At 39.8% G+C, this 12,460-nt stretch overlaps 2 protein-coding genes across 3 annotated transcripts; one reads left to right on the top strand and one right to left on the bottom strand.

Annotated features, from left to right (window-relative positions):
* Positions 1–816: 816 nt before the first annotated feature.
* Positions 817–7,402, bottom strand: wtap (WT1 associated protein). The gene is made up of 8 exons (XM_053337054.1): positions 7,219–7,402; positions 6,603–6,640; positions 6,434–6,489; positions 6,274–6,332; positions 6,034–6,161; positions 4,731–4,909; positions 2,178–2,332; positions 817–2,047 (listed from the first exon to the last, which is right to left on the bottom strand). The coding sequence occupies exons 2-8, from the start codon at positions 6,630–6,632 to the stop codon at positions 1,389–1,391; spliced, it is 1,266 nt and encodes a 421-aa protein (XP_053193029.1). The 5' UTR covers positions 6,633–6,640; positions 7,219–7,402; the 3' UTR covers positions 817–1,388.
* A 1,466-nt stretch (positions 7,403–8,868) lies between these two features.
* Positions 8,869–11,864, top strand: sod2 (superoxide dismutase 2, mitochondrial). Of its 2 annotated transcripts, none has more exons than XM_053336958.1 (5): positions 8,869–8,999; positions 9,626–9,831; positions 10,070–10,186; positions 10,985–11,164; positions 11,257–11,864. In XM_053336958.1, the coding sequence occupies exons 1-5, from the start codon at positions 8,971–8,973 to the stop codon at positions 11,400–11,402; spliced, it is 678 nt and encodes a 225-aa protein (XP_053192933.1). In that variant the 5' UTR covers positions 8,869–8,970; the 3' UTR covers positions 11,403–11,864. The 2 variants fall into 2 exon arrangements, with proteins under 2 accessions (XP_053192933.1, XP_053192934.1); XM_053336959.1 differs by having other exon boundaries at positions 10,070–10,191; positions 10,990–11,164.
* The last annotated feature ends 596 nt before the right edge of the window (positions 11,865–12,460 follow it).

Below are 12,460 nucleotides of genomic sequence, written 5' to 3'. Positions count from 1 at the left end.
TGAGCGAGATTGGTTGAGTATCAGGGTCAGCCAATCAGAGGCAGAGAAGGGCGGGTCATGACTTCGCCATCTTAGGAAAATAAATATCGCGGCCAGAACTTTTATGATTTCTAACCAGGGAGGAAATGAACCACAGCGCCACCATGCGGTCTGGAGGTTGCGCTGAAATATATGAAGATATATCAAATCATATTCTAATAACACCAAAATAATAATAACAACATTGCTATATAAATATACACAACTGTAAATAAAAAAATCACAACTCATTTCAATAATTTCTTCACAGTTGTTATCAAGAATTTTTGTATTCAGAGAAATCAATATCATTACATTTTCTAAAAAACTCAGAAGAAAATGGACAGTAAAGGATTACCCAATTATGTTATTTTTGCCATTACGCATATGAAATTCCTTATACATGCATACTATTCAAAATATAAATAGTAGTCTATATAGAAATATTACTTTCAAATTTATCGTACGGTGCTGTCATTTAGATTACCTGCATATACAATATAGATGCAGGTATATATCTATATATAGATATATATACATAGCCCTGATCCTATGATTTTGTACAACTGTAATGATTAATTTCACCCCTGAGATCAATAGTTTGATCTTATTTAAAATTAGACATCTGAACTGTCGCAACAGCAGCAAAAATAATAATTCAATTAATTTTGATCAAACTGTCATAAATCTGTCTTTCAGACTCAGTTGGATGTTTACATGAGTCCTTTTATATATTTATACCTCAGCTAAGCCAACAAATGATATGTTATATGTATCTTGATGGGGAGTAATAACTGGTTTTATTCCGTAGTATTAAAAATCTTTATTGGTATTTGGTCAGTACATGAAAAGGACTGAAGTCAGAATAATATCAACATCGCATATAAACTACACACAATTCAACAGAATCTTTTGAACTGAAATTTTTTGTCAATGGAAAATTAAAATTGCTTTAAAAAAAAAAAACAAACAGAACACAGGCCAACATCTAAAAATGACCTTCTGATATTGCGAAGCTACTGTAATTCAGTGATTTTACTGACTTTTGACAATGAGTTACAACACCAGATGCCTGATTTCAGTGTCAAGAGCTCAAACAAGAACAGCATAGACGTGCTCAAATAAACAGCAGAATGAAACGTACTAGTTTTTAAATCATACATCCACTCAATTCAAATCTAACATTAACCCATTCCTGTTATATCCCCGTTAAGCAACACAAATGTGACAGAGGCATCACGATAGGCAGGGGGGAGCAGGGTGAAAACAAAATGTCTTGGACAGCAGTGCTGTGTTACAGACTACGCATTTGTTGCCTTGTTTTGTATATTGTATAAAAAAAAAGAAAAGACAGTACATGTCAAAGTACATTACAAAACTGCATTGTCGCTCGTGCTGGAGTCCAGGCCGTTTTGAGCGTGCCGTGACCCTGCAGTCCTGGTGCCCTTGGTAACCAGGGCAGTCTTGTCCTCATGGGGGTCGGTGGTGGAGTCTGTATCATTGGAGTGCTGAGTCAATGAGGTCTCGCTGCCTGTCGGAGAGTCCACACTCTCATACCCTGCACTCAGCTGGCTCCCGAAACCCACAGGTCCTCCAACTCTCACCGTGCCAGTCTGACTCCCTGACGCCTCCTCTGAGTGGTTGGACAGTTTGGTCTCAGCTTCACCAGGACTGGAGACCATGGGGGACATGGGAAAGTCTTCCTCAGTGCTGCTGACTTCACGGTACAGGCTGGGTGTTGTGGTCTCGCTCCTCTGGGATGAGTTGCCATTGCTTGGTCCGTTGGAGACCCTGCCGAAGTCTTTACCCATTGGTTCAGAGGGTGCACTGGCCTGCTCAGGCTGGGCGGACGGTTCGGCGGACGAGCAGGAAGCAGTGGGGGATGTCCTACTGGGGCCTTCCCCGGCCAAGGCCCCCTGGGTTTGGGTAAGCTGCTGGCGGCTGTCCTTCAACTGCTGCTGCAGGACAAGGATGGTGCTCTGCATCCCCTCTACCTCCTCATCTAGCTGGATGATAAAGTCATTCAACTCTGCGGTTGACGGAAACCAGGAACAGACAAAGAACAACATTAATACTCAAATCAAGAAGATGGACACATAACAAGCAGCCACACTTAGTAAAGTAAAAAGATCAGGCAGCGAGATGCGGGTGCTGCTCACCATCTTGACTGCTCTTGAGCTCCTCACTGTACTTCTTCTGCAGGGCCAACTCAGCCTCCAGCTGGGCGATGCGTCCCTGGGACAGCTGCCTGCCCAACTCCTGGTTTTCCTGAATCAGCATTCGACACTTGGCCATCAGTTTCTTTCCTGTTTGGCTGTAAGGGAAACAAGTCTCACATCACATAGTGAACCAGGAGACAAACACAAAGGGCAAAGAGATGCCCCTGACCCACTTGCAAACAGAACCTCTCAAACCTGATCATCCTGACAAGACTCTCGAACCACAGCAGGATTTTCATTATACCGGTTTGACTCCAGTGCAATATAGAATTATCAGGAACCCACTGACAAAAATCTGTTCTGTACAATAACATGTTAATTATTCTTTGGGTGAAACTACAAAGACTTTTTTCCTTACAGTTACATTAACTTTTTTTTTTAAAGTTCTCACTGTGGCTATAACCCCATAACAAGCTACCTAAACCCAACATTTCTATGGATCTGATGCACCCATTGTTAAACTGTCACTTTAAATGCATCATGTTACATTATTGAACAAAAGTGAGCACTTCAAAAAATAACAGTAGCAATTCTGTTGCGGCCGTAAGTCCAAAAGCACTCGCCACATCACAGAGTGCGAGAACAGGCAGAGTAAAAGTTGTCACAGAGCAAAGTGATATTAGAATGACAAGCTGTAAGAAAACCTTGACTAAGAATAGCAAAAAGGAAATATGCACCCCAGAATCAGGCGCTAGTTTTGTGTGGTCATGGCTTTAAATACATACGAGCAAGTAACAGTAAAAACCAAACTGCTTTAGAAGCCGCTTTCTCAACTTTACAATAGGTCAAGAAATACTGCAACAGTCCTGCACACCTGTTAATTTTACATTAGCAATTACTGTGATTATGTTTTACAAAAGCCCTAATCAGCAGAAGTGTGAAACCTGCACACAGAAGACACACATAATTTAAAACTGTATTTAACTGCCATCTATTAAGTCTATATAAGCCTATGGAGATAATCTGGCTAGAGGAAACTGAAATATTAACATTAATGGGAAATTATTCAGCATCTGAAAGTAAAAGTCATTAAAAGGGGTAATAGTTGTTCAAACTGATCAAAAACAGATAAAATTGCAGTTATGTGCCGCACATTTTGTAAATTACATTTACTGCGTTTTCTCTCAATGAGCTGTCATTATCATATCCATTGATTACTCTAAAGTGCTGGGAGGAAGCATGCTTTTAGCCTTAAAAAGGGCTGCGTACACACTGCCAGCTCAAATCTCACTGTCTGACCTGAGTGTGAGAGACCTGTATATAAATTTGGTGTTAAAAAACAGGAAAAAACAAAACAGACTCCATGTGGGTTTCATTGAGAACACAGTGGCTAAAGATCTATGCCACACAGGGGAGACAGAAAAGTCTAATCTAGTGTGAATGGCTGAGGGAGAGATTGTGAGGTCAATCACAAAAATACACAGAAATACAATAAATACATTCTCATCAACTTATAACATGACTTGTTAAAGACATTTGCATTCACAACTTGAAAACAGGACTCAGTGCACCTACAGCAGTGTGTTTTCAATGTCTACCAGAGGAATTAAGCACTAAACTTAATTCATCCTAATGTTTATACAAATTAATACAATAAAAGCCAATCATGCTTCTTGGTTCTCACACACACTGCAGTAAGTGTTTGTTTTTGAGAAACAAGAGAAATATCAAATGAAATGCCAATAAAAAGAAACAAGTCACAAAATAAAACATGTAAATACACTCTACCGTGACGGGGCCCATGTTCAGACACAGGCGACTGGACCCTCATGCCTGAACCATAGTCCTTTGTGGACCGAGGACCTGGCTCCGCCCACAGTCTTAATGTCATTTCTAGTGGCTCTTCCCCCCCAAAGTCTTACTTTTAAATCCTAGAACTTTCCTCATGTTATTGAAATGTATCTAGACTGTCCAAAAAGTCTTTACGTTTCTCAGGCAGACTAGAAGGTATGTGTGTGGTGTAATCCACAGTTAAATGTCTTTTTAAAACAAGTACGAGAATTGTCTTTAAAATGTTCAATTGATGTTTTAGGCTAGGGATGCTCCCTGCCTGACTCAATCTCCATCATAAACCCCCTATTTAATATGTGAACTGTCTGCTTTGAGCTGAGGGGGGTGGGGAGGGCATATCCGTGACGGGGAGTGAGAGACCACCTCTTCAGGAACAGTCCGGACTCCTTCTGGTCCATGGACGGTGAGGGGATACGAGGGGAGAGAGCTGAAACACAAGTGTCACCTGACCATACTGTCTTTTCACCTTAGTTTATGTGATATGTAGCTGGCACATTGCGAGAGTACAAAAACATGGCGGTTTTGTTTTGCAGTGACTGGCTTTCTGTAAAGTCTGAGTCTCGTGGTGAGTACAGCATTTGTCAGCCTTCCCCCCCACCATTGTTCCTGCATGCCTGCAGTGAGAGTGAGGGTGGGGGGCGTGAGGAAGTCTTGACTTTTTTTTTTGAGAGGGTGGGGGGGAGTTATTTTGATTGTCTTTACCTATCAGGTGTAAATTTCCAGGCACTCAGTTCATTTTGGGCCTGCTCCAGTTTGTCTTTAGTCTGTTCCAGTTCAGCCTTCATTTTGAGGAAAAACAAGTTGATGGCTGGGTCCACCATGGATGACCGCAGTTGGGCCGCACTGGGTTGCTGGACTTGCTTGAGGTACTGAATCTGCGTCTGCAGGATGAAACAAACCAGTGTTAGTGACCAGTTAAGTGTAGTGCATATCTAACCCTAACAGAAGTGTTAACTGTTGAGAGTTTTTGAGTAGGCCAGTAACCATAATTTCAATCCAGAGTCTCAGGAGAATAAACTGGACCACTAGAGATTACTACAGCTGGAGGCTTCAGCAAAGTCTAACTGCTGCTGTTTTTAATTATATTATCAGTTTGTAACAGCATCTTGATTTAAATTAGATCATTTTAAAATAGAAACACTGGATGGTTTCCTTTCGAGGAACTTCAAAACAAACAAAAACTTGCCTTTCAAAGCTGCACTTGTCATTACCTCAAATTTCCACAGAACTGATTTGAATACTTTCATACAGGAAGTAAATGCTTCAGATCATAACAGACACTCTACAGTCTAGCCAGATCAGGCAAAATATCCAACTCAGAGTGAGGTTAAAAATAAAGTCATGCAAGTTTATAACCTTGCCAAACTCTACCTGGAAGTATGCAAGTTGGGTTTAGCCCAGCTGCACTATAAGAATGGCATCTGCTGCCACAAAGCCACTGGATGCTTCACTGAGCTGTCAATCTGATAGGAGCAAAGAATGCCTTCCTTGACACAATTGACCTTTAACCTGTATACCATGATAGAAAATGACTACTCTTTAATTCTGATACTTAGCAATACAAGTACAGAACATTTGGTGATAACATGTTTTTTGAATATTGCATGCACAGTATTTAGTGGCTTTTTTCCCACTTTTCAGACTAATCAAGTGTGTCAAAGACATCCAGTAACATGTACTTCTCATTGGGCAACAGCATCCGCCTTAAACATATCAAAACATTAAAAATCATATAATATAAACTAGGAATGAAAGTGACGTAGCTGTTATTGAGAGATAAGTGTTATAGTATAGTATTACACTATTAGTTATACACATATAACCGTGAAAGTAGAGCAGTATAGAGAACAAAGCAGTTTTGTGTCACTCTTAAGAGCTGTTGAGCACACCAACTGTGAGAAGCACTAGGCATTAATTTGAAGGATGTACAAAGTGCTAAAAGTGATAACACAGTACCCCTTATTCTTATCAAATGGTTTCAGTTAGTGGAGAAATAGATACATACTGTGCACTCTTGCATTTCCTGCTCCTTGGTGGCAAGTCGCATGACCAAGATGTTCTCCCTGCGTGCAGACTCCTGCTGCTGCTGCTTGAGCTTCTCCTCTGACTCCTTCAGTCCTGGTACATCATTGGCTAAGATGGCGAGGAGAGAAAGCAAACGCATCAGAAGAAAAACCCTTCCCACAAGCGGCAAAATATAGTTATTATTGTTATACTGTTATTATGTATCAGCTGGTATACTTACAACACAGCTCTGCATATTTTGCCTCCAGGACCTGGACATATGCTTCATGCTGTTTCCACCTAAGAGGAGCAGACTAGGTGTAAACATTAACTGCTCGACCTAAATAGATCAAAGTTTCCACACAACATATTAAATCTCCAGGCGCAGAGCTGTAATGTACCTTGCACACAGCTCCTCTCTGGTCATGGTCTTCATGTCAGATTCACTAAGGCGAACCTGGATGGAAAGAAAACCCGAGGATGGATTAGATGAAGAAAACACACACTGGGGGGAACATGAATAACGAAAACGAAACAAATAACAGACTTCACACTACAAAGCACGCTCACCTTCTTGGGTAGAGGCTCCTCGTTGGTCATTGTGAGGTCTGGAAGTGAACACAAATATACAAAGACATCATTAACCAAAGCTGGGTGTCGTGTGTTAAAATATCTGCATCATCTCTTGCAGTAACGCGCTAGCTGTCCACACGCAGTGGTGTTTAAAACATATTAGGACAACTTCGCTATTTTCACACAAATGCTACTAGGCTTCAAATAAAACTCAGGATTTGAGGAAACCATGTTAACTACCTCTCCGCTTATTATATATGAACATTACCAGTTGATAAAATCTGTCGAGCCTAATGTGAATGTTAGCTGGTGTGGCAGTCAGCAGCTACGGATAGAAAGAAATAGAAATAAGCTAACTAAGGTTAACACTCGGCTGCTAACAACATTTAGCATCCGCTGGCAAAATACATACCTGCCATGAAACTGTAGTTTTTTGCTACACCTTATTCTATAATGTCAAGTCAGGCAGCATGCAATTCTTGGCTCTATTTTACGCTCCTTGTTATCACAAAATGGCGGTGAAGGAAATGACTCCCTCCCTTGCGCTCCTTTTTCCTGAAACTAGCGGGCTCTTGGCTGCAGATATCAGGCCTTCAGCCATCACAACACTCACCGGACTCGTTCCTGTCGATGTTTCTTGAAACTCCCTCGACGTCACTGACTCTTCACGACACTCAAAATTGCAACCAAATTCTTTTTAAAAAGTAGCAGTGGGTTTATATTTTGTTGTTTAACTCCGGTGTAATCGCCATCATCGTCTTCCTCACCGAGGCGAAGGCAGGACAGAATGGCTCTGGATGGCCGTGCGCCTCTCGCCTTGCTGCAGCACAGTGCGACCAAAGAGAAGGAAGGAAACAGGAGCTCTCACTCTGCTGCGATTTAACGATACCAACAACATGGCTGGCACAACAGGCACTCTGTAGTCCTCTTCAACTAGCGTTTCAGCTCAAGCAACTATAATAGTAACTGTTGTAAAGTCCATGTGGACATTTGCTTCAATTTGTTCTTAATTTTTTTTTAAATAAGGATTTGAAAAAATATTTAATGATAATATTATATTTTTTTGTTACAGGCCTGAACTTGATCAAATAAAAACAGTTAGGTATTCATTTAAATAAATGAGTGAAAAGTTACATATTAAAATGCTAAAAATGATTCTTAAATTTGAATATGTTCTTATTTCTTTAGTCATTCATGACAGTAAATTAATATCGTTGGGTTGAGACAAAACAAGACATTTTGGGTTGCATATTGGTCTTTGGGAAACAGTGACTGATATTTTTGTTGACCAAATGACAAATGTTCACATGGGTAATTGCTGAGTAATTTATTATTATTTGTTGTACTGTGACCACAAGAAGACTTTTACCATGCTTTTGCTGTACCCTATGTACCTTTTTTGAGTCTTGCACATAATCGTCAGAGCAAGTGTGAGTAGCTCATTTTGGCAGCGTGACAAGTTTCTTGATTGTGATGTGGCAAGGACCCTGATTTCTTATTGTAAGCCCTATATACTCTTTGCTTTCTTGGTCTTCAAGCAGATTTGCAGATACACTCACATTTATGTTCACAATTTTCCAGTAAATAGTCAAAATGAACTGCTTGGGGAATTACATTTTTTATGTTTGGGAAATTTTGAACTCAACAATATTTTATTTTAAAATTATATTTATTTATTCATTTATTTTTGTCGTTGGTTTTACTCTACAGTGATTCATTAACTCAATATAGACGATCTCTGGCATTGCCTCTGATGTGGTGGAAGAGACGTTCACGTGATTATAGTTGTTAGTTTTGATAATTATCTTTTTTTTATTATTTAATTTGAATTTATTTTACGACAAACAAATTATAAACAATTATTCTGGCTGTTCTATATTTCACTATGTACGGTATATTTTACCATAACTCCCTGTGATTAGACATAGAAATAAAGTATAGTATATTTTATAAATAGAAGTACATTAAATGTGAATACAAACTATGTTATAACACTTCTGCTGCACTCATATGATCAGTTGCACTTTTATTAAGGCCAACCACAAGGATTAGCTGTAAATTTTAATACAAGGGGGAGGGTCAAATACATAATATACCGCAAATATATTTAAATATATTTCAATATATCTTGATGTTATATAATTAATGTTGCTTTATTATTTATGTTTGGGTTTTTTTAGAAGAATTTGGCTTCAAAGGTAGCAGCTGAGCATTATGTTATTCTGCACATTCGTGAACACCCCCGCTGTACTGAAATGGTACGGTCTGCTGTCAGGTTGAAAACGCACATTTCAAGGACAGCTAAACTGGGTGAAGAAGGGCAGTTTTACTCTGTCCTGTTTAACGTGAGAGCTTCACCGTGAACATGCTCTGCAGAGTTGCTACCATACGCAGGTAAAACTCATATGAACACACCAGCTTAGTGCCATTACTCTGTTCAAAGTGCACCAGAGATGAGGATAGCTTACCGGTGTTAGCAAGCGACTGTTCATGAACTTGAGACAGTTATTGTATGTAAAGCCAACGGTCAGCCAACTAGCCAGGATGCTAACTTAGTTCAGCTTGTGGCGCAGAAATGAATAGTTGTATTTAAAGTCGCGTTGTCCTGCTACAATGGCATTCCTACTGCTATACTGACATTTAACTGTCTGTTGTTATAGTTAGACAGCATTTATGCTAATATCTAACGCATTGGGCTAATATGTAACCCACCACACTAGTCTAATTGTGAACCATGAGTATTGTATTGAGGTCACTTTAAGCCAGTTGCTCAAGGCTGACCAAACTGTAGCAACTTTGACCGATAAACCTACCTGTGTCAGGCTGCCTTGTGCTAATATTGTGCAGTTTAATCACACAGACATCACTGTTGTCCTAGTTATGTCATTTCATATATTTGTAAAGCAACAATTACAAACTGGCTCTGTTTAGACAAATAACCTCATGCATGTTGGCTCCTCTAAGCCAGAGTAACAGCTGTGTTTTATATCTGATGGTTTGTTTCTCTTGGCCTGGTTCAGGTGCGCAGGCAGCCTCAGCCAAACCATAAATCAGGTAGCTGCATCAAGGCAGAAGCACACGCTCCCCGACCTGACCTACGACTATGGCGCCTTGGAGCCCCACATCAACGCAGAGATAATGCAGCTGCACCACAGCAAGCACCATGCCACATATGTTAACAACCTCAACGTTACAGAGGAGAAATATCAAGAGGCACTTGCAAAGGGTACAAGCACAAACACACATGAACTAATTACTCAATTGCTTCTGTATATATAGATGTACACAAAAAATCACTAATTTTAAAGGATTGTTAACATTAAGTTGTAATTTAAATGTTGATTATCAGAATACCTTTATGTTGAGAAAATGTAATATGACTGCCACTTTGTAATAATCATGTGACTCAAAATAATAATAGCTAAAGATCTTATGTCCACTTTTTTCTCCTGGATGTATTTTAGGGGATGTGACAACACAGGTTGCTCTTCAGCCTGCTCTGAAGTTTAATGGAGGAGGTCACATTAACCACACTATCTTCTGGACAAACCTCTGTCCAAATGGTGGAGGCGAGCCAAAGGGTGAGGTGGAGACACACACACACACACAAAACAGTTTATCTTCTGTCATTTGACCTACACTCGTTTGTTATAGTTGACTCACATCTGGATTGAGCAACACATGACTGTAATTCATAGACGGTTGCTTCTGCTAGTAGTGCTGGGCCCACTGTGAGTAAACGGCTAACTCTGCAGCTCTGTGCAGCTCATTGTTTTTTTGTTAGTAGCCTTCACAAAGACTGTATGGTTGAGTCTGGCCCTCACCAAACAATAATGCTAAACATTTAGGCATCCATTCCCAGTGAGCAAGCTCAGACAAGTTGAATCTATTCTACCTTCCCAACACAAAACAACAAAGAGCCAAAGTAAATGAGTGTCTGGTGAAGCAGCTAGCAAACTAAAGGGTTTTGCATACCACACCAAATCTAAATTGGAAGTAAATATTGGACTTGAATTCATTCACGTGGCCAGAAACTTGGCTCCAGTCTGCTATCCATGTTGATTTTTACTGATATGAAAGTAGAAACTTGTTTGCTAACAGATTTGCCAAAACAACCTGAAGAGCTTATACTATGTCAGGTGTTCCCCTTCCCTAAGATTGTCTTATTTAGTCTTTCTGCTGCCTAGTCTTGTAAAATCATTGCAAGTAGTAATGACTGTCAGTTGGTATGAGTTTGAAAATGCAACTCTCCTCAATATACTATTGTAAACATAGATTAAATAGGCAAATTAAGTCTACTGAAAAAGTTTGTCCTTGTCTCTTGCTTTAAATATGTAGCATTGCCCCGAAGTAGCACCTGTCTGTGTCACTTCTTTTAGGCGAGCTGATGGAGGCTATCAAGCGGGACTTTGGCTCCTTCCAGAAGATGAAAGAGAAGATGTCTGCTGCTACAGTGGCAGTGCAGGGCTCAGGCTGGGGCTGGCTGGGCTTTGACAAAGAGAATGGAAGACTTCGTATCGCTGCTTGTGCTAACCAGGATCCTCTGCACGGCACCACAGGTCAGTGTCTTATCTCTGTCATCCTTCCTCTTTATCATGCCATGTAAGAAAACGATCTGTGAGGGTAATTGTTTCTTGCCTCTGACCCTCAGGTCTCATCCCCCTCCTTGGTATAGATGTATGGGAGCATGCCTACTACCTTCAGTACAAAAATGTGCGACCGGACTATGTCAAAGCTATCTGGAATGTCGTCAACTGGGAGAATGTGAGCGAGCGTCTCCAGACTGCCAAAAAGTAGAATCTAATCCCCAAACATCCACACCTACCTGTCCCAGACCTGGAAAAAATAGTAGTTGTAAATAATACAACTTAGTTACCTTGCATGGAGTATGGAGAGGTGGTGTTATTTTGACAGTTGCATTCAAGTTGATTAGCAGTAAATTAACTTTAAAATACTTTCTACATTGGTGCAGTTTGCATTGTCTTGCACCTAAGTGGGCTGAAACAAAAATTACATTTTATTTGCAAGTGCTCTTTACTTCAGGTCTGCTCCCAACCTCCTGTCTGTTCTCAAAGCGCACAAAAATGGCCACGTTTCACAGAAAGGCTGGCTAGTATTAATTACATTCGGTGTCATATAACCAGAGTACATAATCAGTAAGATGTGTCTTTGTCAGAATAAGTCACTCCAAAATCAGCTAATGTTATTGCAGTCCACGTTTTTGATGTATTATAATAAAATTCTAGGATTTCAATTGTACCAACTTGATGGTCTGTGTTTTATTCTTCATTTTTATATTTTAATATATATATTCTCTCAAGACCTTAACCTGTTTTGTTGTTTTAAGTGTTGTTAGAAAGATATGATGTCATATGAAAGATATGTTAGAAAAGGATGCCACATTAAAAGGTCAGGAATTATATTCACACCTTAACTGTGTGTTACAATTCTACCCTTTCTGTTATGTTATATTGATCGTGAAAGAGTAGTGTATAATAATATCAAGTTAGGGCTTTTTTTTTTTTTTTTTACCATATTTGGTGATGCATTTAAGATCATTAGAATTTAAGGAACCACTTCAAATAGCTCTTTTTGGCTTTCATTCTCAGATTTTATCTCACATGACGAAACACATTGGCTATCAACTATTGTTTTTCTTCCATGTTAGATTTGAGAGTGTCTTGTCTAATGTATGGCCAAATTGGACATTGTCCAGTCAAAAGGTTTGAAGCTCGGTGCTTTCTGACAAAGGCACTTGTAATTAATGAGATGTGCAAACCATTCTGCTTGAAGAAAGACAAATACTGTCCAAGGCCTGTTTGTCTAGTACTGTGCTTAAACCTCTTGAACCTGTC

This window comes from Scomber japonicus, chromosome 17 (assembly GCF_027409825.1).
Source record: "Scomber japonicus isolate fScoJap1 chromosome 17, fScoJap1.pri, whole genome shotgun sequence".
In the NCBI taxonomy this organism is placed as follows: Eukaryota; Metazoa; Chordata; class Actinopteri; order Scombriformes; family Scombridae; genus Scomber; species Scomber japonicus.
Note: the sequence above shows the minus strand (reverse complement) of the source record. Positions and strands in the feature narration are given on the sequence as shown.